Source organism: Procambarus clarkii, chromosome 4 (assembly GCF_040958095.1).
Source record: "Procambarus clarkii isolate CNS0578487 chromosome 4, FALCON_Pclarkii_2.0, whole genome shotgun sequence".
NCBI classification, from domain to species: Eukaryota; Metazoa; Arthropoda; class Malacostraca; order Decapoda; family Cambaridae; genus Procambarus; species Procambarus clarkii.
Window position 1 is genome coordinate 17,808,643 of NC_091153.1, and position 1,030 is coordinate 17,809,672.

A 1,030-nucleotide genomic window follows, 5' to 3' on the forward strand; every position below is an offset into this window, starting at 1 on the left:
TGTACACAGAGAACTGTACCATGTACACAGAGAACTGTACCATGTACACAGAGAACTGTACCATGTACACAGAACTGTACCATGTACACAGAACTGTACCATGTACACAGAGAACTGTACAATGTACACAGAACTGTACCATGTACACAGAGAACTGTACCATGTACACAGAGAACTGTACCATGTACACAGAGAACTGTACCATGTACACAGAGAACTGTACCATGTACACAGAAAACTGTACCATGTACACAGAGAAATTACATAATCGTGATATATCACTGATAAAATCCACAGTAGCCGTGATGAGGATTCGAACCTATGCGCTGGGTGTTCCGAGACTATATCGTGGCGGAGTCGTTTATAGCATGCATTTTGGAATACTTAGCGCTTAGGTTCGAGTCCTCATCACGGCTCCTGTGGCTTTTTTGTACCATGTGGGCCTCCAGTGCCGGACTTGATATCTTCTTTGGTCAATATTATCACTGGACGTTGGACGTGGCATGTCTCGTGCTGTGGAGGAACTCTGTGGTTGTCTGAGAGTGTCGCTGATCTTACAACAAAGGCGTGTTCATGTTCTAAAGAATCCCATAGTTGCTGCACCCCCTCAGCGTCTTCACTGAGGTAATCAAAGTTCAGGATTTACATGTTTCGTGTATTCCTTATGAAGTACTATCTTGAGGTTATCTTGAGATGATTTCGGGGCTTTTTAGTGTCCCCGCGGCCCGGTCCTCGACCAGGCTTCCACCCCCCAGGAAGCAGCCCGTGACAGCTGACTAACACCCAGGTACCTATTTTACTGCTAGGTAACAGGGGCATAGGGTGAAAGAAACTCTGCCCATTGTTTCTCGCCGGCGCCTGGGATCGAACCCAGGACCACAGGATCACAAGTCCCGCGTGCTGTCCGCTCGGCCGACCGGCTCCCTCGAGATGAAGATACTAAGATGAAATAGAGTTTTCTTGCGGAAAATTGTGGAGAAATGTAATACGTTATCTGTTAGAGTGTATCTTCCGTTTAATATCTTCATTA

General features: G+C 46.4%; 1 protein-coding gene across 1 annotated transcript in view; it reads right to left on the bottom strand.

Moving 5' to 3' along the window:
• Window positions 1–226, bottom strand: part of LOC138370690 (dynein heavy chain-like) — a 1,429-nt gene extending 1,203 nt beyond the window's left edge. Inside the window, exon 1 of the mRNA XM_069335302.1 lies at window positions 140–226. Within this exon, the coding sequence (XP_069191403.1) occupies window positions 140–226 (87 nt within the window). The remainder of the gene's footprint in view (window positions 1–139) is intronic.
• Window positions 227–1,030: the final 804 nt, after the last annotated feature.